Below are 27,383 nucleotides of genomic sequence, written 5' to 3' on the forward strand. Positions count from 1 at the left end.
TTTCGTCTTTCTGTTTAAGATACTAACAGTGAGAAAAGTACTAGTCAATTGTGAGGGGTTAGTCAATTAGTCATAAGGGTAGTTTAAAAGATTTACCCAATTTATAAATACCCTGGACCTATAAAAAGAAAATGCCTCTGCCACGAAACAATCCTTGTTTTCTCTCTCTCACGTACATGCTTGAGAAGCTCTCTATATTCATTGCACCCTTTTGAAACTATTTTCATCTCCCCCAAACATCCTAAACCTCATAAAATCATCCCACCGCAGCTCCCTAAAATCATCCCAGAGGTCGTGGGTTGAAGAAGAGAAGCTTGGAATACGCTTGAAAGAGTGTAGCTGAAAACCGGTTTGTCACGAAATTCTTATCTTTGGCTTTTGACAGGAGACATTTCATCAGCAAAGAAGGTTTCAAAATGCAAGAGGATGTTCGCGTACTGTGTGCCTTCACTGTGTTAATTGGAGAAAAAGCTTCTAATTAAAAGGCACGTATCAGTGGAAAAAACATGGCTGTTTCAATTGGATGAAACTTTCTATGAGATATGGCTTTTGTCAAACTATTTAGTTGCTTTTGTCTTGTTATTTAGTTTCATGTTTTCCGTTCAATTTTTCTTGGTTAAATTTTCTTGTCTTCCATTCTATATTGTTTAATTTCTCCTATTAAGTAGCCACGTAGGATAACTTATGGCCTGTCCGAGGGCGAATATTGCTAGTTTGTTTGAAAAATCAGGTTGCTTTGGTCGCTTTTTTATTTTGAATTTTAAGTGTTAATTTTTTTTCTTTTTTTTTTCCTTTTTTTTCCCATTTGTTTGTTGCACGTATCATGCTTTAGTCCCATCTACTCTGCACTCCACCTAAGAATTCTGAATTCTATGCAGACCTATAACAATTCAAAATTTAAAAGAGCTCCACCAGTAACACCAATACCCACCTGTGCATGGGCATCAATTCCGAACTGACACCTACCCCAACTAAATGGGGGAGCTAAGATTTGTTTGGATGGACTGAACACTAAAAACCCTTATTCTTAATAATATTTTCTAATTTTACATTATTTAGTATCTAGTGGCATAATTTCTCACTTTTTCAAGTTTATCAACAAACCGTTAGATTCTTTGTTTGCAACTGCATTTAGGTTTTTTTTTTTTTTTTGATAGTGTGTTTTGTCAATTAAAATTTATTTCATATTGCAGGAATTAAAGTATGGGGCATTGTTTTCCATTTAAATTTTTTTTTCAATCGCCCAATTCAAGGGTTCATTTTCAATAAATCAGCATTTTTAGATTAGGAAGTTGTCGTGTTTTCCATTTTTGCATTATATAGCATTTAATTTCTTAGACTTCAAACTTCATCTTTTATTTTACATCCTTAAGCATGCCTTAAAAAAAACATCATCTTCAATTATTTCTTCTTCTATACTAGCATTGATCAAATTAGTAGCTAATCTCATTTCATCTCATGCATATGCATTAGGTCAAATTAGAATTCCTTGCATATTGTCCCTTTCTTATTGTTTTTAAATTATTATTTGTGGTTTCCTACCTTACAACTTGTGCACCTGAATTTTCGTTTGAATTTTCTAGCCAATTATTAAGGCATTCTTTCATTATTTAATGCCTATTGATTATTATTCTCCCGTTAATTGTTAAGTCATAGTTAGTTTTTCTCTCTTGTTTAATTTAGTATATATAGTTTTTTATCAATTTAGTGTGTTATTTATCACTTTATTTCAAGCTCAAAAAATTTTTAAATTTTCCTTGGAATATTGGTAAAGTAAAGGCCAATTTAACCGGCGTGTGTGGGGTGCCTAACACCTTCCCACACTGTTCCTTGGTCCCTATACCCTAAGAATTTCATCCCTTTTGGGCAACGAGTCACCCAAACAAATTGGTTTTCTTGAAAAACCCTAAATTTTCATTAATTCCCATTTCCTAAAAGCTTAGGTGTTGACTCCATACTTCATCATCCCCTCTCCAAGTCGAGTAGCCACAGATGGCAACTACATTGGAGAATTTCTAAGAGGGCCTAACTTGAAACACCGAGTTCCAAGGATTATTTTCTAACTTTTGGGCTTCACTTGGGCTACACGCACTTCACACATGTTGCATTGCATTTTGTCCTTCTAACTCGACTATAAGCGGCCCCTGATATGATTGCTTAGGGATAACCGTCCTAAAAAGAGGACCCTTCTCTCTTACATCCGGTACATCTAACCACCGTTTGAATAAGATTGGTGGCTCTAGATAAACAATGTGAGGCCTTAGCAACGTACCCAAGACTTATCTTGAAGTATATGAGTAGTCTGACCCAACTGAGGTTCCCTAAACCCATTAGGAGCCTATAAAAACAAATCTTAACCATTGCTTATAAAGCCCTAGAAATCTCCCCTAGGTGGCCTATTAAAGCATTTCATTGCATTCTTCTATATGCCCAACTCATAGAATTTCTTCTTCATTTACTTGTTATCTCTCTCCTTGCTTTATTTTGTCCTAGCTAAAGCAATTTAACTGGATTACAACGGGCCCACACAGGTACTCTTCTCCTTTTATCTTTAGTTAATTCTGCACCCTAAGAGTCACACCACAACTCATTGGAAAAAAAATTGGTAGGAGGTTAACTAGGGTAGAGGAACCAGAGACCCTAAATCTTGTAACTGATCCAAAGGTGACCCTACTGTCCCTTAGGACCCTTGAGAGTAGATCGGTGGTTGAGCCAGTACCTGTAGCCCACAACTCATGAACCAAAAATAACCACCCCTACCACCCAAAGTCAATGGATGGATTTCACCCAATTCTTAAGAGTCATGGAGCAACTTCACCAAAAACAAATAGATCAATTCCAAACACAAATGGAACAACTCCGTTCTGAAATGAGTCGGCTTCGGGCAAAAGACCAAGCCCAACCCTTATCTCACCTAACCCCATTATTGAATAGGCAAATACTTGAACCAGTAAACCCATCAACCAAGAGCCCAATCTTGGTGACCCACTCGTCTACTACAAACCTATTAAGCTAAGGGCAAGTTCCCCATCATTTGCAAGGGACACAAAATAAAAACCAACAAGCCCAAGTTAACTCATACCCACTACTCTGAGGGAAACCGCTTCACATTTGGTTCCCTCGCCATCAACCCTACAAACACCAGAACCATTCCTTCCACCTCTAGACTAGGGGCAAGCTCAGAAGCCCAAATCCATTGCGCATCATCTACGCCCATCCCTACACCATAACCACCATAAAGCACCTATTTATATCTGGCTGGCTCCCTGGTGCACCCTCAACCATCATGGGCACTTTGTGAGAGAGAAGGACGCCACTGAGAATTGAATCTATTAACTATAATTGTATATGAACAAGAATTCGATTGTTCACAAGTTCAAGCAATTAGATGGGTATGAGCATTTATGTCATCATGTGGGATTGTATATAGTGAGTTTTTTTCTTTTTTCTTGAGCTAGCCCAAGCTAATTTATTGTGTAACAACTGAACTGCTCACTTCATGCTAAAATCAAAATATTAAGCCTGTATTGCATCTTTAAAAACAAAAAATAAAAATAATATGGTAAAAGACCTAAACCTCCCTTGAAATTAATAATGTTTAAATTCCATTTAATTAAGATTTAAGATCCCCATTTAAGTACCATGTAAGATAACTCCTATAGCTTCGGAATCAATTAAAGAAAATTTAAGACTAATTAAAATAGGGTCAATTAGATCCGTTTTTGATAATTTATATGGCACACGAGTGTCGTACATCAACCCGTGTGCCTCACAATACCTTATACATGGGTACCGTATACTAAGCAGTTTCTTTCATGAGCCAGGTACCAAATACTTCAAGAATGCCGAAAAGTACACAAGACTTCCCATTATTGTGTTTACGAGTTAATTGTAAACTAGAGACATCCTTCATTAACGTTCTGTTGAAAAGTATCTCGGACATATACCTCACTGAAGTGAAATTCATGAGACTGCTGAAACACTCATCTCAACTCCAACATAGATATCCTGCACCACCTCACTTCATTCACCAATTTGGTGATGGGTGGAGTTATAGATCTTCAACAGGTCAACCATGTAACTTTTGCAAAAGAATCATTTTGCCTTCTTCCCGAGTTCTCCAACCCTTTTTGCACTGAAAAAAAAGGTAGAAATATAAGAAACATTAAATGAGTTCTGAGAGAGCGCTAACTGATCCACTAAGCATTCCCAACTGCTAGGGTTCCATTGACACCTCGCTAGCTGGCATAACAAGAAAGAATGAAACAGAAAAAAATATATATAAGAAATTTTACCATTCTCCTGCTCCGTTAAGAGACACAGAAGTAAATGCAAGCATACATGGCCTCTCATTATCAACTTATAGGAGCAGAGGTGGCATAGCTTACAGAAATCCTGTTAGCCAATGGCCTAGCAATTAGCCTGTCAGTATCCCAGCCAGCTAAATTCCCATCATGCTTAACATGGTGGAATTCTCTCTGCACATAATCTAAAGAAATTTGCAGCTTTCCTCCAGGTCTGCAGTCATCAGTGGCACTTCTTGGCTTGATCCCCACGTTTCTCTCCAGCCAGTACAGATAGTTGACATGGAACAACGACTTGAGCATGTCTTGTGGAGATGAACCCTCCTTAAGTATTACCTGACCTAAGCATCAATTTCAACAGCATGAAAGCACTTCGTACAACTTGGTACCACAACCATTCAAGTTTCAGAGGACAAAATGAGAATGTACTTACACAATATCTATCCATGTTCTCAACCACCATGTATCCTTCATTTTTGTACAGATCAAACAGAGCAATTGCATCCTCCTTGCAATTAATAACTTCACTAAGCCTGGATCCCAACTGCAGACGCTGCTGAATTTGAGCTGCTGCTTCTTTAGCTTCTATAGAAAGTGCTTCTGACAATACCTGAGAACAAATATCCACAAGTCATAGGAGTAAGGTGCATGTAAATTAGGATTGAGAATACTTTCTATTATCTACCTAGTGCCTTCTCCAAGTTGTAATTTTTCACAACAAATTCATGCACCCCATAGAATGCCCAATGTGAATAGGTCAAAAACTTCAAGGGAAATGATAATATTAGAAATCATCTCAAACATTCTGGACTTGATCACTGTTGACTAATCTGTTAGATGACAAATTGCAATGGGGAAATAAAATTCCCATGCACTTGTCGAGAACATATCTATGAATACGGATACGAAATTGGGCATTTGAAACAGCTTATGGGATCATTCAACCAGTATTATGCAGCTAGTAAGTTGTTGATCAACAATCATTTGAACTGAAGAAACATGTATTACTAGTATACAGTTGTCTTTTTCTTTTTATTTTTTCTATATATGATAGTAAAGATAAAATTACATTGAATGAAAATGAAATAACTTGCAAGTTTTGGTTAAGAGCTTTCACCACAAAGAGAATAACAACATAAGCAGATCCCAAAGCCATAATCCTTAAGGGAAAAAGTTACAAAGATCAAAATTGTCCACAAATTATCCCCAAAACCATCCTCCCTCTTAGTCTCCTTGAAATCAGGGTGTGCAAGCATCCAATCCATGACCAAAGATCTAATGTCAGCAACAAGTTAGTTTTTCAGCCATTTTTTTCCTTCAAAAATATGCTTGTTCATTTCCTTCCAAATACCTCAACACACTGCAAAAGGTACAATACCTGAGAAAATTGTTGCTTTTTTTACCACCATCAATCCTTGGTCACAATGCTTAGATCTCTCGAGGCTGACATACAGTCCAAGAAACCTTAAACAATGATAGGCAAAACCTCCATATAAATTCTGCAAAGCTACAATGGATGAACAAATGTGAAGCATCCTCTTCATTATCATTGTACACAACACAAATGCAAGGTAACTGAAAGACTCTTGGTTTTAAAAGGTCCAAGGTCATAAAGTTATCAATTGCCAACAGCCATGCAAATGCTTCCACCTCTGCCCCAAACTCCTCCAACAGAAGTACCATCCACCCGCTCCCTAAATAAAACTTCATAAAAGGATTTTACATAAAATTTCCCATCCTTGCACACTTTCCACCAACTCATGTCAGGTTTTCTGGTATCCAGCTTCATTGCTTCCAACACTGAAAAAAATACAGCAGACTCTTCAAGTTCTCTATCCAATAGTGGTCTTCTAAACATAGGACACCATAAAATCTGGTCACCCCTTATCCAAAACATTGACTCGCACCATTATATCCTTGGAATTTAATTTGCATAATCTAGGACAGATCTGACAAAGTTTGGAACTTCATGATTCCTTTCCAGTTTCCAAACACAAAAACCATCTAAGGAAGAAACGGTTCTAGTGTCCCATTCAAATCCCACCACTCCATTTTTCAATCACCACCTTTCTCCAAAATGCATCTCTCCCTCCCTCCCTCCCTCTTCATGAATCCTTTCCAGTTTCCAAACACAAAAACCATCTAAGGAAGAAACTGTTCTAGTGTCCCATTCAAATCCAACCACTCCATTTTTCAATCACCACTTTTCTCCAAAATGCCTCTCCCTCCCTCCTCTCTCTCTCTCTCTCTCTCTCAATCCCTCCTTCCCCCCCTCCCTCCCTCCCATTCAAATCCCAGCACTCCATTTTTCAATCACCACTTTTCTCCAAAAATCAATCAGTATGAAATAATTATTCAAATTCGACTGCCAAACTAATCAATTTATCTGAGTTCAATTCATTTACATTGAATCTCAAATTCAAAATTGGATAATTGGGTTCTGTTTACACTCCTACAACAACAAAGGAAGAACTTAAAATTTTGTCCAGTCAACACTTTCTTCCCTCACCTGGCACTTGCACCTGAAGAAAGCCATCTAGGAATAGAATCACTTGTCACTTACAAGAAGTGATTTTAAGATACCTAAAAAACAATGTGTTGAGTTGTTCCCACCCCTGGCACTTTGCACAATAATTCTCACATATTTATCAAAAATAATAAAAAATAAAAATAATTCTCACATGTTGACAATGGTACCTACAAGTGATGTCAGAAAAATCATCGGTACTTAGCACCCTTGTATAAAGCCTTTCATGAGAAAGCATAGATTAAAAAGGGTTCTAACACTTGAATTTTGCAAGTTTTTCTATAATTCCTGCATAACTTAACATATATCAACTGTCATGTCCTCATGCTGTAATCTCTAATAGACATGTATAACACTTCTAAATATCTCAATACTTGCCAACCCTGCTACATACAAAGGCAAGACTACTTAAGAAAATATAATGATGAAGCTCTTAGAAAGCAATAGATAGATACTTGACCTAAAGCCCAAACTATATTTCTCATTATAACAATTGAAATCATATCCTCAAAAGCTACATCCCAGAAAAAATACAATCATGTTATAGAACAACAATATATCCCATTATAATAATTGAAACCATTTCCTCAAAAGTTACATCAGAGAAAAAACAAAATCATGTTATAGAACAATATATAGGAAGAAAGCAACTTACTTTATCTATGGGATTTATATTTAGAATTCTTATGCCTGGAAAAAGTGGTTCCTCATCATTGACTTCTTTAATAGGAGGAACTTGACCACTAAGCAAATATTCACTGAAGACAAGACCTGCCATGGAACCAAGAAAATCAAGTAGCATATTCAGCATCTAGTTCATCAAGGGAATGAGATTTCTTAGAAAGAAAGCTAGAGATGACCCATTAAATAATTTAACTATTTCTTCCACATCCAATCATACATGGTTCTAGGAAGAGGTGGAACCATGGGCATGGGCAACAAGGGGCCATCGCCCCCTACCCCCCCCCCCCCCCCTCAAAAAAAAAAAAGGAAAAATGATAGTTCTAGCGTTATTTGTAAGGCTTGTTTTGGGTTCCATCTACATATTTGTGAAAAGTAATGAATTCCATACCTGCAATCCTGGTTTCTACAAACTTATGTCTGTCCGGATGATCTTTATAAAACTGAATGGAAGAAATATGTACGTTGTTTAGGCTAAGTCAGTTGAGGTCTTTCTTATGGACAAAGGAAAAGTGAAGTACCCTGCCGAAAAGGTGCCTGAGGCTGAAAGTTCTACCCATTCAAATTGGATTCAGGAGGAACAGAAGATGCCCAGATCAGAAAATGGCTATAGAACTTTATGGAACCTAAAATTAACAGTTCCTTAATCTTCCTTAATACACCCAAGCAGATACGGGATCAAGTGAAGAGAATGTATTCAGGTAGTAACAATTTTGCTCATGTTTACCAATCGTTTCAATCATTCTTTCATTGTTTAATCTTCAGCAGGGAGATAAGTCTATTAAAGAGTATTATTCTAATATAGAGGGTCTATGTGAAGAACTTGATAAAAACCAACCAACCACTAGTGATATTACAATTATGGAGAAGAAGAGGAAAGAATTTTATGTTTCTAAGTTCTTGTTAGGGATTAAACCTAAATATGAATCAGTTAGATCACAAATTTTGGGCTGCCCAGAACTACTAGATTTGGAGGAGGTATTCTCTAGGCTTTGGAGAGACAAGATATCAGAGACTCGATCCATTTCAAATCAAGCAGCACTGCACTTGCTATTTCTGGTAGTGATGGTAGAGGAAATCAAGGTGTCTTTGTAAGGGGACATGATAATGGTGGGCATGGCCTATCTAGACAAAACAGGGTGGTAGAGGTGATTCTAGTGCTAGAGGTGATCCTGGATGTTGTAGTGCCACATCTTCTAGATTTTGCACTCATTATGGATTCGGAGGCCACATAATTGGATATTGCATAGATCTATATGGAGTTAGGTTCTGCACACATTATCATCATGAGGGGCATACTATTGACTTGGGACAATTGGAAGCTACATAATTGCTCCACCTACCTTCTTTCTACCACATCTCAATGGGTCATTGACTTAGGAGCTACAAATCACATGATAAGTACCAACTTGCTACACTCAGCTTAGCCCTTTATCTTCCTCTTCAGAGTATGTTACTCTTGCTGACGGTGCCACATCCCCAGTGTTTAGAGTTGGAAATGTTAACCCAACTCCTCAATTTCCTTTGTCTTATGTACTTTATGCCCCTCAATTTCCATTTACGTTTATGAGTAAATTTACCAAACCACTTAACTATTCTATTACTTTTTTACCTTCTTATTATAGGTTTTAGACCTTAAGATGAAGAGGTAGATTGGTAGAGGACTTGAATCTAGTGGTCTATACTATCAACAAGGTGGTTTAGGGAGTACTGCTCTTCAATCATCCTCTACTAATGTTTCTCCTTTCTAGCTGCATTGCGACTAGATCATCCTTCCTTGCAAAGTCTGTCTTTTGTTTCTTTCTCTTTAATCTGACACAACTATTGACCATGATACATGTCAGCTCAGAAAGCACCACTGGGCTACTTTTCCTCCTCGAATTATCAGCCGTGTGTCAAAACCATTTCAACTTGTTCATTCTAATGTTAGGGGTCCGTGTCCAATTGGTCCCAATTGTTCGTATTTGGGATGCAAGTATTTTGTTACTTGTGTTATTGATTTTTCAAGAATCACTTGGTTGTTGGCTTTAATATTTGTGCTTTTCAATCTAATAATGCAAAACAATACACATCTTCTTCCTTTACTAGCTTCTTTGATCAGCATGGCATTTGACACTAGACATCATGTGTTCACACACTGCAACAAAATGGTGTGGCTAAACACAAGAATCATCATTTGTTAGAAGCAACACGGGCTCTTCTCATTTAGATGAATGTTCCTAAAATCTACTGGGTTGATGCAGTTCCTACAGCTTGTTATCTTATTAATCAGATACCTTCACCAATGTTGCATAATCAGATTTTTTATTCTTTTCTATTTCCTAATTCTTCTTTGTTTTGCTTGCCTCTATATATATTTGAATGTGTATTATGCTCATCTTTTTGAATGACAAGAAGACAAACATGAACCCTAGGCAATTGAGTGTATATTCTTTACAAAAAGGGTGCAAATGCTAGTCTTTTTTTATCAATAATTGGAATTCTTCATTAAAAATTAAAAGGAATAAGATACAATAAAATCATAAATGGGTGAGAAAAACTATCTTAGCTCTCCCAAAGAAAAACAGATTACAACACAGCCCAAAATAAATGATCTCTTCCCACCCCTTGTTTAGCCAATGCATCAGCAAAGGAGTTCACATCTCTTATAACTCATTGGAATCTGACTTCCATTCCAAGTGTCACCCACTTTAATTTCCTTTTTCATTAACATAATTCCACCATCCCACTTCCTCCTCTTGCAACCAACTTATTAGTACTTTGAGTCACCTTCAATAATCAACTTCCGGACATTTAACTTATTAGGAAGCCTTATTTAATCCTAGTTGGAGGAAAGATATGGAAGAAGAGATGTTAGCTTTTCATCAAAATGAAACTTGGGATTTGGTTTGTCTCCCTTCTAGTAAGAAGGTTCTTGGTTGTCAGTGGATCTATACTACGAAGTTTTAGCTTGATAGGACAGTGGAAAGACTTGAAGGCTCACTTGGTTACCAAAGGTTTTACTTAAACATACTACAAATTGTGTAACATTCTTTTTTTTTATAGATAAAGGTTATTTTATTAATCAGCACAAAGAATACATACTACAAATTCCCCACAAAGAGGTGTTAGATGCCGCCTCTAAACTATATCATAAAGCATACAAATGAGCCCCAAAAAACTGATTCCCATGTACCCCTTGTTTGGCTAAAGAATCTGCCAACCCATTTGCCGATCTTCTTTCCCATTGAATTTGCACTGACATATTTGATTTTAACCATCTGAACCTTATCAAAGCCCCTCTGTAGGACCATGCTGTCACTTCCGGCTCTTTTAAACACCCAACAACCAGTTTCAAGTCGCCTTCAATGATTAAGTGCTCCATTGCCATCTCCTTAGCAATCCCTGCTCCCTTTAGAACTGCTTGAACTTCTGCATTGACTGAATCTACTAGACCTATAGGACCAGAATATAAAGCTAAGATCCGGCCCACAGCATTTCTGAACACTCCCCCAATTCCAAACAGCCCCAGATTACCTAGGCTGCTGCCATCAAAATTTAATTTAATAACCCCTTCTTCAGGAGGTTTCCACTCCACCATAGGCTTGATTCTAACAACAGAACTTTTGGCAATTTGCTCCCAATTCCTCCACACGTCATCAAAGAAGCAGTGATGAAAAGGGTCCAATGTCTTTGCCCAACTTATGGCTCTATTTTAAATGCTTTCCCACAGATCATTCCCATCCCTCTCATTGTCATTAAAATTTCTGACATTCCTTTCCTCCCAAACAATCCACACCAAAGTAGCTCTTGCACACCTCCACAAGACTACCTCTTTTCTTTGGACACCTAAAAGTTGTTGGGTCAAAAAGATTACCGATCTGCCTTGGCTTTGTCCACCTGCACCCAAAGAGATCAAAAAGCTTCTCCCAAAGGCCTACAACAAGTGGGCAAGAGATTAGTAAATGGAAACAACTTTCCTCATTTGCTTTGCAGAGGATACACCAGTTAGGGGAGACACAAGGACCAGGTCTTCTTTTTTTTTGGCAATACATCCGAAGTATTTATTTTTCCAAGAGACACTTCCCAATAAAGGGCTCCCACTTTTGGGGGGATAGGCTTGGCCAAACCTCCTTGCTATAAAGCGGCTAAGGATTTGGAGTTGAACACAAAGACAAGAAAAAAGGAGGCACATGAAAAGGAACATTGGGAATTAGGCACCTGTGAATAAACCCTAGTTGATTCTAGGTCAAAGTAGAGAAGAAGAAAGAAGAAAGAAAAGAGAAAGAAGAAGAAGGAGAGGAGAAGAGTGTTCGGCCAGACTAGAAGAGAGGATGTTCAAAAGTCACTCTCCTAGCCGTCCCACTTGACTTTTATTCATAAAACTTGAGTTACAAGAAAGACAATTTTGTCCCTCATAGAAGATGGGACACATAACTTAAACTCAGATACAATAGACATTTCACTTTCAATAAGATACATCAGAATGACCAAAATACCCCTAACTCGAGCATTCTAACACTCCCCCTCAAGCTGGAGAGTATATATCAATTAGTCCCAGCTTGTTACAAATGTAATCTATTCTTCCCCGAGACAATCCTTTTGTGAAGAGATCTGCCCACTGATTTCTTGAGCTCACATGAGATGTAGTCATTACCCCACTTATCACTTTCTCTCTCACAAAGTGGCAATCCACCTCAATATGTTTAGTTCTTTCATGGAAGACAGGATTGGATGAGGTGTGATGAGGGCAGATTTGGCCCTCCAGTGAAATTGTGACACATGGCACCTCCTGACAACTAGGAAAACACCCAGCCAACAAACTTACGAAGTTGGTGACCCACCCGGGCACCAGTCTGGCCGGCCTGGCGCGACCTGCGAGCGGCCTGACGCGCGCCTGCGCGTGGCACACGCGACCTGTGTGGCGCGCGCGCGCGGCCTAACGCGCGCCCGGGAAAACTGCGGGGCGCGCGCGCGGCCTAACGCGCGCCCGGGAAAACTGCGAGGCGCGCGCGCGGCCTACGCGACCTGGCCGATCTGGACCAGCCTAGCGCTTGATCCGGCCAAGTCGCCCATAAGGCGCCCACCGACAAACCTGGCTAGACACTGACCCGCCGACTGACACAGGCGCCAGCTTGACGACCTGCGCGCGGCGAGCGCGAGGCCTACGCGAACTGCGCACAGCCTGCGCGAGCTGCACGCGGCACGCTGCCTGCGCGATTTGGTCGACCTGGACCAGCCTAGCGCATGATCCGGCCAAGCCGCCCATAAGGCGCCCACCGACAAACCTGGCTAGACACTAACCCGCCGACTGACATAGGCGCCAGCTTGACGACCTGGTCTAGACACTGACCCGCCAACTGGCACAGGTGCCGACCTGACGACCTGGCCTAGACACTGACCCGCCGATTGACGCAGGCACCCCTCTGACAACCCAGCCCAGGCGCCGACATGGCCGCCTCACACAAGCGCCAGCCTGATGACCTCGAGGAGTTCACCACCGTACCCCGGTTCTGACAGGATGCGACAAGTCTTACCGTTTGGAGGCTTTTCACCCACCTAACCCGCGAGGACTCTGGTATATAAAGACCTCACCCCCCAAAGGGGAGGGGGATGAAAAAAGGGAAGTAACCCCTGCTCTCTAGCTCTCTCATATTATCTTCAAAGCTCTCTACAATAAGAGTGCTAACTTAAGCGTCGGAGAGCCCCCACCGGGAAAATACCCCCGGGACCTCTGATTCAGTTCTCGCAGGTCCTTCAGCTCCCGCCGCCTACAAAGAGGAGGAAAAGATGGAGTTCTCGCAGGTCTCTCAGCTCCCGCCACCTACAAAGAGGAGGAAAAGATGAAATTCTCGCAGGTCCCTCAGCTCCCGCAGCCTACAAAGGAAAGAAGACCACCTCATGCTGAGGGCAGTCGGATTGCACCACACTAGGGAGCTCCAGCATTCTCCAAGTCATCGGTCGCCTAGTAGGCAATTCGCCACCAGGCAGTTCGCCACCAGGCAGTTCGCCACCGAGCAGCTCGCCACCGGGTAGTTCGCCATTAAGCAGTTCGCCACCAAGCAATTCGCCACCAGGCAGCTCGCCACCAGGGAGCTCGCCACCAGGCAGCTCGCCACCAGGGAGCTCGCCACCAGGCAGCTCGCCACCAGACAGTTCGCCACCGGGCAGTTCGCCACCAGGCAGTTTGCCCCCAGGCAGTTCTCCACCGAGCAGTTCGCCAGTAGGCAGTTCACTACCAAGTAGCTCATCACTAAGGCACGCCACCACCGGATCAAATAACGAGGTACTTGGCCAAAAAATTTTACATCACAAAACATTGGTACATGGCCGAAAACAGCTACATCAATTGGCGCCGTCTGTGGGAAAACGCTACAAAAAGCTAAGTTCTCATCCTACAAAAGCTAAGTTCTCATCTTGCCAAAACTAGGTCCTCACTTTTTAGAAATTGAAGCTATCGCTTTATAGTTTACATTTTTTATGAACTCAGAGACTATGCAGGGAACTAACGGACTAAGTAGCTCTACCAACCTTACTTTCAATTCAAATAATGCCACATCAGTCCTCTCTGCAAGGTCCCCCCTACAAAGATGAGCTCTTCGTGGCTTCCACGGGAGTTGGCGGCCAACTGACTACATAGGCGCCCTTACTGGTCGAGCCTTCCAAGGCTCCCGTGTGAGCTGGCAACCTAAAGTTAGTAGTGTTGCCCCCGAAGGTCAAGCCCCTAGTAGCTTCTTGTAGGAGTAGGTGACCGGCATTACGAAGCTGATGCAGGCCAAGCCTACGGGCCACATTACTACTTAAGACCCGGTCGCCTCTCCGGCACGAGCAAAGTTAGAAAAGAGTAGACCACTGGTCACTCCCAAAGCCTACAGGCCACATTACTACTAAAGACCCGGTCGCCTCTCCGACACGGGCAAAAGTCAAAGAAGAGTAGACCACGAGTCGCTCCCAAAGCCTACGGGCCACACTAGTAATTGGATCAGCACTTACTAGCTCATCGACTTACGGGCCAAAAGAAATCTACTCCCTTCGCTGAGTTACTATCAGCTCGGGAGTGGGGGGCTATTGATGAGGGCAGATTTGGCCCTCTAGTGAAATTGTGACACGTTGTCACGAGTGACTCCTTTGCCGCGCCATCAAGCACCTACCATGAGACATCAAAGTGCCAATCGCGTGCCTTCAAGGTGTCAGCATTAGTGTCATGGGTGGGCTACGCATGTATTTTGTAAGGGGGGACCGCCAATGGCGTTATTGTAAATACATAGTATGAATTTTCATTCTTTTGATGTTTCTTACTGTCACTCCCCCAAAAGCTTAACGTACTCTTTGAGGGGAGGTAGGCAGTCGAGTGAGTTCAGGAGCGTGTAAAGGTTAAGCACGAGATCCCCTCGACACTATACTGTGTGCTTGTGCTTACCATTGATTAATGCAATACAAGTTACCTTTTGTCTAATCTGTGTGCATTTTTGTTGCCTGGTGTGTGTTGTTGCTTGCTTTCTTAGGCTTTCTCGACCCCATCGAGCGCCGCACGGGGCCTCGCTGATTAACCCCGTGACAACGTGGCACCTCGTGACAACTAGGAAAACACCTAGCCAACAAACCTGCGCGCGGCACACGCGACCTGCGCGGCACGCGCGCGCGGCCTGCACGACCTACGCGGCGCGCGCGCGGCCTGGCCGACCTGGACCAGCCTAGCGCATGATCTGGCCAAACAGCCCATAAGGCGCCCACCGACAAACCTGGCTAGACACTGACCCGCCGACTGACACAGGCACCAGCTTGACGACCTGTTCTAGACACTGACCCGCCGAATGACACAGGCACTGACCTGACGACCTGGCCTAGACACTGACCCGCCGACTGACGCAGGCGCCCCTCTGACAACCCGGCCCAGGCGCCGACCTGGCCGCCTCACACAAGCGCCAGCCTGACGGCCTCAAGGAGTTCACCACCGTACCCCGGTTCTGACAGGATGCGACGAGTCTTACCGTTTGGAGGCTTTTCACCCACCTAACCCGCGAGGACTCCGGTATATAAAGACCTCACCCCCCAAAGGGGAGGGAGATGAAAAAAGGGAAGTAACCCCTGCTCTCTAGCTCTCTCATATTATCTTCAAAGCTCTCTACAATAAGAGTGCTAACTTAAGCGTCGGAGAGCCCCCACCGGGAAAATACCCCCGGGACCTCTGATTCAGTTCTCGCAGGTCCTTCAGCTCCCGCCGCCTACAAAGAGGAGGAAAAGATGGAGTTCTCGCAGGTCTCTCAGCTCCTGCCACCTACAAAGAGGAGGAAAAGATGAAGTTCTCGCAGGTCCCTCAGCTCCCGCAGCCTACAAAGGAAAGAAGACCACCTCATGCTGAGGGCAGTCGGATTGCGCCGCATCAGGGAGCTCCAGCATTCTCCAAGTCATCGGCCGCCTAGTAGGCAATTCGCCACCAGGCAGTTCGCCACCAGACAGTTCGCCACCGGACAGTTCGCCACCAGGCAATTCGCCCCCAGGCAGTTCTCCACCGAGCAGTTCACCAGTAGGCAGTTCACTACCAAGTAGCTCATCACTAAGGCACGCCACCACCGGGTCAAATAACGAGGTACTTAGCCAAAAAATTTTACATCACAAAACATTGATATGTGGCCGAAAACGGCTACATCAAGATGTAAACAGCAGCTTGGTTATCACAGTATAGTTTCATGGGTTTGTCAATTGAGAAACCCATCTCCTGTAGTAGGTTCTTCAGCCATACTAGTTCACATGTGGTATGGGCCATAGCCCTGTACTCTGCTTCCGTACTACTTCTTGCCACCACTGTTTGCTTCTTGCTCTTCCAAGTTACAAGATTGCCACCTAGGAAGATATAATACCCTGTGGTTGACCTCCTGTCTGATATAAAACTAGCGCAATCAGCATCTGCGTACCCTACTATCTCAAGAGTTCCTCCCTTTTGGTATAACAAACCACGACCTGGAGCACCCTTTAGGTACCTAACAATTCTCAGAACAGCTTCCCAGTGAGGAACCTGGGGATGTTGCATAAACTGACTCACCACACTCACAGCAAATGATATATCTGGTCGGGTAATGGTCAAGTAGTTCAACTTTCTCACCAACCTTCTGTATCTTCCATAGGAGTCTCTACTGGTTTAGCACCTAACAACCATGTTTCTTCAAGTAGATCAAGAACATATTTCCTCTGACATAGGTTGATCCCTTGTTTTGACCTCGCAACTTCTATTCCTAAGAAATACTTTAGCTTCCCCAGATATTTCGTATTGAAGTGGTCCTATAAGAATTTTTTTAGCCTGTCAATTCCATTGTCGTCACTTCTAGTTATGACAACATCATCCACATACACGACTAGCAAGATTTTTCCATCTTTTGAGTTATAGCTGAACATAGAATGATCAACTTGACACTGTTTCATCCCAAAGGCCTTCACCACTTCACTAAACTTGCCGAACCATGTACGATGAGATTGTTTCAGTCCATAGATTGCCCTTTTGAGCCTACACACCTTACCAGCCTCCCCCTGAGCAACAAACCCTGGTGGTTGCTCCATATACACCTCCTCAACAAGATCACCATGTAGGAAGGCATTTTTGATGTCAAGTTGTAGGAGAGGCCAATCATACATAGTAGCCAGTGAGATCAACACCCGAACTGAACCAATTTTAGCCACAGGAGAGAATGTCTCCATATAGTCCACACCATATAACTGGGAATAGCCCTTGGCCACTAACCGTGCCTTCAATCGTTCCACACTGCCATCAGGAAGATGCTTCACTATATAGACCCATTTACACCCAACAGTGTGCTACCAGGAGGAAGGGTGGTTAGTTCCCACGTATGATTATGTTGTAGAGCAAAGAATTCTTCTTCCATGGCTTGCCGCCACCCTAGGAAGGTAAGGGCTTCCTGTACATTCTTGGGAATGGGAACCGATGAGAGTAATGATATAAATTTGCAATGAGAAGCAGAAAGATGAGCAGTGGAAACATGGTCTGAAATGAGATGAGAAGTACAAGTACGTTTACCTTTTCGCAAAGCAATAGGGAGATGAAGATCTGAGGGAGAAGGAGCACTAGTAGGATCTATCGACAGGTGCTGAAGTGGAGGAGGAACCGAAGCACTTCTGCGGGTATACACTTGAGTAATTGGCGGCCTCTCTGTAGTAACAAGCATATGATGTGCATCTACAGTAGGAATGGGAGCTACGAGAAGGGGGTCCACAATCGGAACAGAAAGAGGAACCACAGAGGGAGAAGAAGAGACCCCGGCATTTGTGAAAAAAGGAACTGATACAAGGAAGGTGACATCAAGGCACACAAACGATTTATGAAACTTAGGGTTATAACGCTTGTACCCTTTCTGAGTCCTTGAGTATCCAAGAAAAATACACTTCGTAGATCGAGCATCTAGCTTGTCTACTCCAGGCCCCAAGTGTTGAACAAAACAAACACAACCAAAGACTCTTGGGGTGAGAGGAAAGGGAGACAAAGTGGGGAACAACACAGAGAAAGGGGATTGACTTCCAAGGATTGACATATGGGCATCCGATTTATCAGAAAACAGGATGTAAGAACAGCATCACTCCAAAAATGCTTTGGGACATGCATATTGATCATCAAGGACCGAGTAGTTTCAAGAAGATATCTATTTTTCCGTTCAGCTACACCGTTTTGTTGCGAGGTGTAGGCAGAAGAAGTTTGATGAATTATTCCATGATGTTCTAGGTATTGCTGAAATGGTGAGGAGATGTATTCTTTGGCATTATCGGTGCGAAGTATTTTCATATGAACACCAAATTGAGTGCATATTTCAGCATGAAATTTCTGAAAAATAGAGAACAATTCACTACGGTCTTTCATAAGATAGATTCATGTCATCCTTGAAAAGTCATCAACAAAGATTACAAAATACTTAAACCATTGTATGACACCACTTTAACTGGACCCCATACATCAGAATGAACTAAAGCAAAAGGACTTGAGACACGACTATCAATTCTTGGACTGAATGAGACTCGATGATGTTTTCCCAACTGACATGACTCACAATCTAATGATGAAAGATGACTCAAGGAAGGAACTAGTAGCTTCAAAGCCTTGAGAGAGGGATGACCAAGTCTGCAGTGCCATTGGAGAGGAGTAAGAGACGACTGAAAAGCCACTAGAGGGCCACCACCATCAAGGTAATACAAACCACCGGCATAATGCCCTCCACCAATTTTCGTCCCCGTCTTGAGATCCCGAAACACACAAGAAGAAGGATAGAACGTTACAGAACAATTAAGGGACTTGGTTAATCTGCTAACAGACACAAGGTTAAAAGGGAACTTAGGAACATATAAAACAGATGCTAAAGACAATGAGGAGAGATCAACATCACCAACACCACAAATAGGAGATGTAGAACCATTAGCAAGTGTAACTGTCTGAGATGTGGAGGTGCGAGAAAGGGAAGAAAATACATCAAGAGTCCCAGACATATGGTCCGAGGCTCCAGAATCAATGATCCAGGGTGAGGCTTTGGAAGCTAAACAAGTCATACCTGAATGGGCAAATGTAGCTGTGTTCTGCTGAGATGTTTGAAGGAACTGCTCATATATTGCCCGTGGTACACTCACCATTTCCTACCCGGAAGCACAAGTGGGTGTGGAGGGGGTTGGGGCAGTTTGCTGGCTTTCAGTAATGGTGCTGCTACTCTTAGATGTAACATGGTTAGCCCAAGTGTTGGGTGGACCACGCAAATCATAGCAGAAATTAATTGTGTGCCCCTCTAAGCCACAACGTGTACATTTTCTCTAAGCATTACCCCTTCCTTTTCCACGGCCTCCCCCTGACTCTCGGCCTCTAGTCCGGCCTCTAGTCCGGCCACTAGCCCAGTTAAACATGTATCCACCACGATTGCTTGGAGGGCCACTACTGCCACCACCACTTCTACTTCCACGACCACTCCTTTTAGTCACTACCAAACCAGATCTATCAGAGAAGGAAGAATGTTCCACTGGCTCAATGGATGTTCTCTTAAGACGGGCAAAAACTTCTTCAAGTGAGGGGAGAGCTGATCCCCCCAATATCTGTGCTCTGACAAGCTCATACTCAGCCTTCAAGCCCACAAGAAACCTAGTCACATCAAGTTGTTCACGTTACTGTTGTTGGATCTGAACATCTAATGTTAGAGGGTGATACACATTTAGCTCATTGCGAATGTTCCTCAAACTTGCATAATACTCTTCTAAGCTTTGACTTCCTTGCTTCAAATTGAAGTACTCTTGGTATAACTGATATACCCTAGTTGTGTTGTCTTGTCCAGAGTACAACTTTTTCGCATGATCCCAGATCTCTTTGGTTGTATCTAGGAACATGAAGTTCACACTAACCTTTAGTTCCATGTTGTTCCAAAGCCATGTCATTATTTGTGCATCATCTTGCTCCCAATCATTGAACCCAGGAGAATCAGAGGAAGGTTTCTCCTCCCTCACATGTTTTACTTTCCTCTTGGCCTTCAAGAACACCTCCACAGATTTTGCCCATGGTACATAGTTCTCACCATTCAACTTGATAGATGTCATTTGAACACTTAGATAATCTGAAGAAAGCATGATGCATGTTTTGTTGTCATTCCCAACTACAGTTGTAGCCATCTCAATTATTTCTCCTTTGAATACACACCACAATCTCACACTCGTCACAAGACTTATCTCACTTATGATACCACCAACCTACTTTCTTCAACTGCACATTACACACTACACTCTAAAGCTGAAATCATTCAGTCAACACATCAAACACTTGGACTGCACACTGCAGGACCATTTACCATCAACACACCACTACTGAAATTACTCAGTCATTTCATCGAACACTTGTTCTTCATACTGCAGAACTGATTACACACAAGGTCTAGGGGTTCACTTTTAAGCATTTAGAGTCATAGATATGTCAGCCCCACAACACAATCAACACCACACCACTGCTGTCGTGGACATCAGCAATCTACTACTCTTCTTTCAGCACACATGCGAGCAAGAAAACACTAAAAAAAAGCATGACTGATATGTGTATCAGTTTCACCCAGCACCACAACAACTAACTTTTGAAGCACACAAAAAAAAATCAGCATTCACAGTCCATTTCTGAACACACGACAGCAGTGTCCATACCTGTATACGTCCAGCCCTCTTCGTACACTGAATAGAGGATCTAGTATACCACTTCAACGACCACCACAACACCGGCCAGAGGCATTCTCACCTCCAGGCCCTCAAAACGGCAACTCCTTTTCAGCCCTTTATCGAGTCTTCAATCAGGTCAGCTGTAGGATGATGAAACCTACCGTGAAGCTGGCGGCGAACCCAGGAAGAAGACAGCAGCAAGAAAAAAAAACACGTGACCTTAATGCTCTGATACCATGTGAATAAACCCTAGTTGATTCTAGGTCAAAGTAGAGAAGAAGAAAGAAGAAAGAAAAGAGAAAGAAGAAGGAGAGGAGAAGAGTGTTCGGCCAGACTAGAAGAGAGGATGTTCAAAAGTCACTCTCCTAGCTGACCCACATGACTTTTATTCATAAAACTTGAGTTACAAGAAAGACAATTTTGTCCCTCATAGAAGATGGGACACATAACTTAAACTCAGATACAATAGACATTTCACTTTCAATAAGATACATCAGAATGACCAAAATACCCTTGACTCGAGCATTCTAACAGCACCCAAATGCAACTATCAAGGGAGGGGGAATCCAAGCAAACAAGTTCAAGAGTTCTAAGGGGCAAGGCAACCTGGTCAAGCTCAAAATCTCTCAAGTTTCTTCTAAAGCCCAAGTTCCAGTTAAGACCGAAGGAAGAAGAAAATGATGCAAACTTCTGAACTGCCTCATTTTTAAAACATGAGAGGGCATACAAGGAAGGGAAAAGGTCCTTGAGGGTCAAGTTACCAACCCAAATATCCTTCCAAAACAAAACCTTATTTCCAATACAAGCATCATACTTGATCAGGCTCAAGAAGAGAGGAAGAATACTATGAATAGCCTTCCAAGGGGAGTTCAATGTAGCATGCCGAGATACACCAACTTCTCACAAGTCACAACCTTGTGCCAAAGTCTTTCCCTCTCCAGAGGCCATCTCCACAACCATTTGCCCAACAAAGTTGTGTTCTTCTTCCTTAAATTGCCTAAACCCAAACCCCCCTTGTCCTTCCTCCTGCAAACTCGTTCCCACCTTATTACATGATCCTTCCTTCCTTCCCAAGGTTCCCACAAGAAACCCCTCATAATTTTCTCTATCTTTAGAACCTCCCCTTGGGGCATCCTAAAGATCAAGAGGAAGTAAACTGGAAGACTAGCTAGAGCAGCCTTTATTAAAGTAATACAACCCCCAAGAGAGATGCAATTTCTCTTCCAAGCTACTAACTTCTTTGTACACCTTTTTACCACTGGATTCCAAAATCTTCTACCCGGTTCAGCTCCTCTTTCTCCAAATTTAGCCCCACTACACAACTCTTTTCAAACTTAATCTTCAACTTCGAAATACATTCAAATAGCTTGATCACTTGTTTCAGGTTTCTTGCTTTCTGTGGATCTCCAAATTCACAAAAAATGATCATGTCATCCACAAACTGCAAATGTGCAGCCATTGTACCCTCTCTACCTACCCTCCAACCTCTAATCAAACCCAAGCTATCAACTTTCAAGATAAGCATACTAAAGACATCTGCTATAAAAGTGAAGAGGAGGAGAGAGATGGGATTCCCTTGTCTCAAACCTCTAAAGGCCGGAAAGAAATCCCTCACAACTCCATTAACTATAACCAGATAATGCCAGGTTTTCAAGCAACCTTCTATCCAACCACACCACCTCTCTCCAAACCCATTAACTATAACCAAATAATTGTGTAACATTCTTTCGTAACACCATGTTTTCTAGGATCTAGTTAGGGACAATTGGAAGTGGTCATGAAACAAATGGGGTATATTTTTTAAAAGATACAAATGAACACCTGGCGTCATGTCAGGATAGTAGTAATAGTCCAAGTCTTACTTTGTCTTTTTATAAAAGGTCTCTAATAATGTGTTGGCACAATAGATTTAGTCATTTGTCTTTTGTGTCTCTTAAAGCTTTATTTCCTATGTCTTTAGTGCTTGGCATACTTGTGAATATCTCATTTTTTCTACCAATCAATTAAATCTGCTTGATCTGTAAGCAATACAAAAAATCATTTATAAAAAATTTGGGGAATAACTTCTATTCCTCAAAACATAGGGAGTGAATAAAGAGATAAAAGGAATTACTTGCACGATAAGGATTTAAAGTCCTCAATTGAATAGATTGATACGACTTGAGATTGCAAAACATGTGCACTCCAGATATTACAGGGAAAGCAGCAATAGCTAGCAATGTGGAGGATCCAACACAGTTTGCTAATCCTATACCAAGCATGATACCAATAGACTTGCTCATCATTCCTTGAGCTTCACCTTTTGCAATCACCTGACATAGAAAATTCCTTTAGGAGTGTAAAGGCTTAACTTTACAAAGCTAAAAGAGCAATGAAATTGAATTGAAATTGAAATTAACCATAAAAAGTGCATTAGTTTCCATGCCATGTCCAAGAGGCCCTTGTGCCTCCTATGGCATGGAAACAATCACCTTCTACAACTCTTAAAAGTTAGAACTTACAATAGCTAAATGGACTCAAGCTTTACCTCAGCAAAATTCCTTTGAGCAGCAAAGCCTGCATAGAAACAACTCCTGGTTGCAGCCTGCAAAAAATCATGATTTTCAAATTTTAGGTTATAGGATAATGATATGCACTGGCAGGGGTGAAATTAATAATCACATTTTTGTGGCATAATTTAGAATGCTGCAAACAGCCTCTTAGAATCACAAAATGGTAAAGATGTCATGTAAAGTTAACCATAGGAAAGCGGTCCTATAAATGGTTATATATGTAGAGAAATCAAATCTGATGATTCATGGTAATAGAACAGTATTTACGGTGTGCTGCATAGGATCATTCACATGTATCTTTATGTAAATATTACTTCTCTGTTTTCCTGTTTAGCCCCCTCAGGGGTCTTTTAACAACTGTACATTATTATAAGAGTACAAATAAGAATAATATAGAGGCTTCCCAGAGCTAGGAGTCATTTGATAATGGCTGAAGTGGCTAAACGTAATGACTTACCACTTTGTCCTTTAGTGAATAAAATAATTAGATATAAAAATATTTAAGGATATAGTATTCAGCCTAACTTCAGGTACAGCCATTAAGGTGTCCACAACATCCTCAGTTTCTTTACTGTTCTACATCTAAAGCCATTGAGTGCATGAACTTGACATCATATCAGAGCCATGGTCAAAGGAGTTGATTTTTCAAAAGCTCTGCAGTGCTCAAGTGTGTGTAGAGGCTGGTTTAACCAGGTTTACTCGTCGGAAGAAGGAAATAAAAAAAAATTCTGTTGTTGATATTTTTTTAGATGGCTTCAGATAAATCAGAAAGTCTTTCTAATTCCCTTCTATTATCAATATGTTTCTAAATTGAGCTAGTTTTTCTCTTTTCAGGTTTTCCCACCTAATTCTTGGACACCTATTTTCTTTCCCATTTCTCTTCCATTTCCGAATGCACACATCTGCCACCACTAGTCTATGTTGTGTTGTTAAGCTTTCTCAGGATAACTTTGCAATCTTTACACATCATTCGTTCTATTCCGCTAATAAGAAAAAAAAAATCTATTTGGCTTATGTCTGACCCACTTTTAAATGGTATTAACTATTAAGTGTTCATCATTCTTGTAAAAAAACGTGTTTATAATTTCCATATCATAAGCTACTACAAAATCTAATATTGTACCTCCTAATTCATTCCTCTCCCCAAACCCAAATCCTCCATGCATCATATCATATCCTACACTTCTTTTTCCTACATGTCCATTTAAGTCTCCCCCTATAAAAATCTTCTCTACATTTGCAATCTTTTAATGTTTTCTTCAAGACCCACTTGAGACGCATAAGCACTAATTATGTTAATGATTTCCTCACCTAAAACATGTCTAACTAAAATATTCCATCCCCAATATTTTAATACTTATAATTCCATTTTTTAAATCCTTATCTACTATCAACACTACACAATTTCTACTATTTACCTCTCTTATGTACCCTAATTTGTAGCCATCAACTTCTTTGGCTTTTTACCCTTCCATTTAGTTTCTTGTAGGAATGCAAAATCAACCCTTCTCCTCTTCATAATGTCAACCAAGTGGCTAAGCGAAGTTATGTTTCTTGGACTAGGTTCTTTACCCGCCCCCATCCAAAAGAATGTAGAAACCCTTGCCTATTTGACATTACAACTAGGTGTTGCCATAGTGAGTCATGTACAGGGACCATCCTAGCAAACCTTTGCCCACTTAACACTACTCAGGTTAGAGTGCAGCACATTGTTTTTGGAAAACGCCCTAATATGAACATGGAAAAACAAATCAAGATCCATATCGTGAGAGTTTGGCAAAAGTTTTAGTACCAGCTGCCAACTTGACGCACCCTCCTCCTTTACCCAGGCTTAGAACCGGCAGTGGAGTAAGACAAGCTCAGCCCATTCTCTCTAATTTTTCTTCCTTTCTTCTCTCTTCTTTTCTCAGATTTCTTGCATCAAATACAAAGAGCTACTTGGATCCCCCTAGCCCAAATGTTTAAACTTTTAATGGTCACAGCCTTTCAAGGAATAGCTGACACCAATACACTTCATGTGGTTAACCCCTTCTCCGAAGGAACCCATTTACCTCTGATTCATTGGCAATATGAGTTCTGTATATGGTCCAGAGATAACTATATTTTTATATCATTAACAGAACTTAGGAGTCCACCATGTTAGCATAGTTTACGGTGCCAAGGAGTATTTATTAGATGAAAGATAATATTATTTAGCATAAACAGAAATTTAATTAGAAAAATTTTAATCTGAGAAGCATCAGTAGTTACTGATGAAACAATAATGTTTGTGATCAAAGACAACACTATGAAAACAGTAACAAATTGAGCCAGAAAGATGACCACTACCTAGGGATAGGTGATTAAAAATACAGTTTCCAAGAACCAAGTACCTGAATCAAAGCAGCAGCTGAACGACCAGCTCCAGCAACTGCACCTACTAAAATAAAGAGATGAGGAAATGCAGGAGTTAATAACTCCATCCCAAAAGCAGCATTTTCCAGAAGATCTGCAAATAACCTCCATCCCTTAGGGTGCACATCAAAATGGCGGCCATACTTTGACAACATAATTTTGCTGAGGTACCCAATTCCATCCTTAAGCACCCAGTTAACAGCAGCTGCAGTTGGAATAGCACCTTTTCCCAACCCAACAGCATAAAGTAATGCCTATACAACAGAAGATACAGCAGCATGTGTTATAGAAATTAAACGCTTGAATGGTAAAAACCCATTTTCTTTACAGGTCATATCCCAGGAATAATCTGTGTGAATAACAGCCTACCACCATGCGTTCCCAACATGGAAATGTTAATGCTGGAGCAAGCAACTCCAGGAATGAAATAGAAATAGATAAGGAGGATATATATCAAATACCTGGGTGGCAAGGACCCCACTGATTTGACTAGCGATACCTTGGACCCCTCTCCAGAGAGAATACTCCAAATAATCGCTGCTAACGCTCTGGGGATATCCCTCCGGAAGCATTAACTGAAGGAAAAGATCCCTGCACTGCATCCACAACTTGGGTCCAAGAGACAAGGACGACTTGGGGTCACCGAGTTGGATGGACGGAGACGTGGATGACGATGTTCCAGACACGACAAAGGAATCCTTTGAAGGATCGGAATCAGGAACGAGCCTCGTCCACTTGCCACCTCTTATTTCCCAGACGACCTCTGGAGAAGCTCTTGCAAATGCAAATGAACCCAATTGGAAGTACCAGAAGGAACCCAACGCTGTCAGAAGAAAGAGGAATATCTCCCTTTGAATCGAAGCCAAACTCATTCTGTCGCTCTGGCGGTCCAGCACACGGGAGCAGAAAAGGTATAAGGGAGCGAAAGAGGACCAATCCCACCATCCATCAAAATTGAAAAAGTTCCACCCATGACCGTTGTTGTTGTTGCTGCTGCCGCCACCACCACCGGTGCCATCGCCGCCTAGTTGAGGCAGCGCCAGAAGGAGAAAACGATATACAAAGGAGTCTGTGTTGGTGGGAGTGGAGAAAAATGGTGCAGTAATGGTTGTGGGCGTCCAAACTCCATGGAAAAGAAATTTGGACTCGGAATCCTTAGGGGGAAGTGAAGGAGGTTGGAGGGGTAAATTCAGAGAGAGTCGACAGATAGAAGAACCTCTTATTCTTGGTACCGGTAAGAGTGCTTTGCCATTTCCATAGCAGTAGCAGCAGCGAGAGTTCTGAGATGGCGCGCAAGTAAAAGAGATGGTAACAGTTGTACCAGCAAATCCCCCACTCCAAATGGAGAACGACCAAGGGGCCATACCTCTGTTCTCTCTCTCTCCAAGTGCTTCTCCTGCTCCGTTACCTCGCCATTTATTTTATTTAAGGCTGCGTTTGATTTCAATCTAAAGGCAAATATGTACATATTTACCTTTTTTTTGCTCATGAATGCAAATATATGTGTTTAAATCGTTTTTGCACTCATCTTTTTTTTTTTTGGAATGGTGGAAAGTGTGGGTCTATCATTACATGCTCCAATTATCTTATAATCCAATATTTTAACTTTGATCAAAAAATTAATTATTAAAAAAATATAAAATTATATTATATTAATGCTCATTTATAAGTGTAAAAAATACATTTTTATCTGATAATTATTACTTTTTAACATATTATACAAAAATTTGCAAACGTGAATGGAAGTACATAAATACTCTGATTAGTGTATAA

The 27,383-nt window shown here is 41.5% G+C and overlaps 1 protein-coding gene and 1 long non-coding RNA gene across 4 annotated transcripts; one reads left to right on the forward strand and one right to left on the reverse strand.

Annotated features, from left to right (window-relative positions):
* Positions 1–133: 133 nt before the first annotated feature.
* LOC148845838 (uncharacterized) lies at positions 134–27,122 on the forward strand. 2 transcript variants are annotated; one of them, XR_016102187.1, is made up of 2 exons: positions 134–485; positions 25,941–27,122. It is a non-coding gene; the product is annotated as an uncharacterized LOC148845838 (long non-coding RNA). The 2 variants fall into 2 exon arrangements; XR_016102186.1 differs by lacking the exon at positions 25,941–27,122 and adding an exon at positions 4,517–5,114 and having other exon boundaries at positions 136–485.
* On the reverse strand, positions 3,702–26,974 carry LOC148845839 (protein root UVB sensitive 1, chloroplastic-like). Of its 2 annotated transcripts, none has more exons than XM_088954707.1 (8): positions 26,072–26,974; positions 25,589–25,864; positions 23,192–23,248; positions 22,778–22,976; positions 7,487–7,602; positions 4,738–4,914; positions 4,296–4,640; positions 3,702–4,135 (listed from the first exon to the last, which is right to left on the reverse strand). In XM_088954707.1, the coding sequence occupies exons 1-7, from the start codon at positions 26,972–26,974 to the stop codon at positions 4,356–4,358; spliced, it is 2,013 nt and encodes a 670-aa protein (XP_088810833.1). In that variant the 3' UTR covers positions 3,702–4,135; positions 4,296–4,355. The 2 variants fall into 2 exon arrangements, with proteins under 2 accessions (XP_088810833.1, XP_088810834.1); XM_088954708.1 differs by having other exon boundaries at positions 4,296–4,645.
* Positions 27,123–27,383: the final 261 nt, after the last annotated feature.

Source organism: Nelumbo lutea, chromosome 7 (genome assembly GCF_056320005.1).
Source record: "Nelumbo lutea isolate HS-2025 chromosome 7, American lotus-T2T, whole genome shotgun sequence".
NCBI lineage: Eukaryota > Viridiplantae > Streptophyta > Magnoliopsida > Proteales > Nelumbonaceae > Nelumbo > Nelumbo lutea.